Source organism: Cynara cardunculus (genome assembly GCF_001531365.2).
Source record: "Cynara cardunculus var. scolymus isolate 2C chromosome LG 10, CcrdV1, whole genome shotgun sequence".
NCBI lineage: Eukaryota > Viridiplantae > Streptophyta > Magnoliopsida > Asterales > Asteraceae > Cynara > Cynara cardunculus.
The window spans coordinates 27,752,187-27,754,718 of NC_037537.1; the positions used below are offsets into that span (position 1 = coordinate 27,752,187).

At 36.2% G+C, this 2,532-nt stretch overlaps 1 protein-coding gene across 2 annotated transcripts; it reads left to right on the plus strand.

The window, feature by feature from the left end:
* The first annotated feature begins 1,182 nt into the window (after positions 1-1,182).
* On the plus strand, positions 1,183-2,111 carry LOC112519643 (dehydration-responsive element-binding protein 3-like). 2 transcript variants are annotated; one of them, XM_025127859.1, is made up of 2 exons: positions 1,183-1,202; positions 1,416-2,111. In XM_025127859.1, the coding sequence occupies exon 2, from the start codon at positions 1,514-1,516 to the stop codon at positions 2,006-2,008; it is 495 nt and encodes a 164-aa protein (XP_024983627.1). In that variant the 5' UTR covers positions 1,183-1,202; positions 1,416-1,513; the 3' UTR covers positions 2,009-2,111. The 2 variants fall into 2 exon arrangements, with proteins under 2 accessions (XP_024983627.1, XP_024983626.1); XM_025127858.1 differs by lacking the exon at positions 1,183-1,202 and having other exon boundaries at positions 1,212-2,111.
* The last annotated feature ends 421 nt before the right edge of the window (positions 2,112-2,532 follow it).

Genomic DNA, 2,532 nt, shown 5'->3' on the forward strand with positions numbered 1-2,532 from the left:
CCTTGCCAAAATTATAAATTTTCTAATTTATCAATTGATTTGTGGTTAATATTGATTCTCACAGTTACCACAAACTAATTAGTTCTCATTTGATTAGGCCCCTATGTGAGATCAATTGTTTTTCGTGAGACCCGTAAGACTAATTCTCAACCATTTGATTAGATCTACAATCTAAACATTCATAATCACAAATTTGCCACGAAACTTCACAATAATCATAAAATTATCACCATACAACTTTAGACCATTAAATTATTAGGATATGTGTGTTGTTTTTGTTCATTGCCTTTCAAAAGGATTGTTGAAGGAATTCATAAGCTTTTTAATTAGAAAATAGAAAAAATAATAACAAGAATGATGCTAAAAGAAGTAATTAATGCAAACGTTCACTTTTTTTTTCCAAATTAGGAGGAAGTGTCAGTTTTGTCAATGGAATGGACCATCTTATTACTCAAATCCTTACGTTGTTTTGTAGCTTCAAGTAGGGACTCAATCTGTAGCATCCATTCGTTGTAAATCCTTTTATTTTAGACCACATCAGATCCAGTAGTACTTTGTATTCATCATCAACAATTTCAATTACTCAATCATCTACCAAATTAGCAAGATTAGTTTCAATGGTTAAGCCATTATTATGATAAACTATTGATTACTGAACTCGTATCAACGGAAGGGAGGTCGAATATAAAAAAAATCATGTGATAAAAGAAGGTGAAATGAAAAGGGTATTTAATTCACGACACGAAATGTCTCTTTTAATCATGATGCATATATAGCGACATCAAGGAGTTTACGCTAAAAGTGCTCTTCGGTGACGGAGTGACATCACAAAACATTACAAGTTTTATACAATAAAGTTTTGATCATACCATTGATAAACTATGACATTATATATATATATATATATATATACATATATATATATATATATATATATATGTGTGTGTATAGAACTTGTTGAATTTGATGTAAAATTGTTGAAAAGGAGATATGGAAAGAAAGAGGGTAAAGTGAAAGTGGAGGTACTACTTTTAGACCAGAGAAACAAGATTTTTTTTTCCTCTCTAGTTTACGTGGTACTTGAAGAAAAGGACCCCATTTGTACCAAAGCTTGTCTTGTCTCTCTTGCTCCATCAGGTTACCCATCTCTCATGATGTTGTTATAAGTGTGTATCACTCGTTACAAAGATGGCTGAATGAGGGTAAAACTCATTGCTTCATCTTCTACACGCTCCGCAACTTTATTTCTCCATTCTGCTTTCTAACAACAATCCAACGAAACCACACTCCTACTTCAAATACATCTATATATGCACTTATCAAGATCCAATCATCAGTTGAGTCAGTCAGAATGATCACTTCTGAACCTGATGATTGCAGTTCTAACTCTTTCACTTCGCCATCTTCTTCACCAGGGTCAACAACTCAACCACAAAACCCTAAAACCAGATCAGCAACCATCAAAAGAAGCCGAGACACCAGCACCAAGCACCCAGTCTACCGTGGCGTCCGAATGCGTAACTGGGGCAAATGGGTCTCTGAAATCCGTGAGCCGCGAAAGAAATCAAGGATATGGCTTGGGACATACCGGAACCCTGAAATGGCCGCCCGTGCACACGACGTCGCAGCGCTTAGCATCAAGGGTAACTCGGCTATCATCAATTTCCCCGATCTCGTTGGATCGTTGCCCAGACCGGTTTCGTCGTCCCCGAGAGATGTACAAGCTGCTGCAGCCAAAGCAGCTGCTATGGACAAGTTTGACTTTCCGCCGGCACCGTCCACAGTGTCGTCAGAGGAGCTGAGTGAGATTACAGAGCTTCCGATTCTTGGGCCGAGTGTTGACTCGGCCGAGTCAAGTAATGAGTTCATATACATCGACTCGGTGGTGGATGGGTGGTTGTACCCACCACAATGGATGCATAATGGCGCAGATGACGACGGTGGGCATGTTTCCGGTCAGAAGAATGCGGCTTCCAATGACTTTGAGCCTATATTGTGGAATTATTAAGTGTGTTTTCGTGTGTTTTTTGGGTTCTCGTTTACCCTTTTTAATTAGAAAACCCTTCTCATAAAGATATCAATATCAATCATCGTTTCATACCGTTTTAATTTGTTTATATGATGTAACATACAAACGAATTAGATTGACCCAAATTGGTGCACAAAAACAACAAGAAATGATCGTTTTAGTCGATTTTAATTGTTGGATAAATATATATCAACATGATCTTAATACAATAAGATTATGGATTTAATTTTTTTTAATTAAATGTATCTTTATGTGTAAAATTATATTTTACCGTTATGTATAAATATATCTTAAATCATATGCTTTATTTGGATGTTGACACTTGTCTGGTTGGAGAAGGTGAAGTGAGATGAGGTGGAGTTCGGGTTACCGGTTAAGGTACATCTGGAGTAGCATAAAGTACAATCTGACTATGCATGAACAATCTAACCTAATTCATACTGATAATATATTTTATGTAAACACCTTAATTTGTACAGAACTTTACTAAAAAACAATTAAAC

Excerpts from the sequence above, each read along its gene's own strand:
- LOC112519643 (XM_025127858.1), top strand. The coding sequence starts at position 1,352 with ATGATCACTTCTGAACCTGATGATTGCAGTTCTAACTCTTTCACTTCG.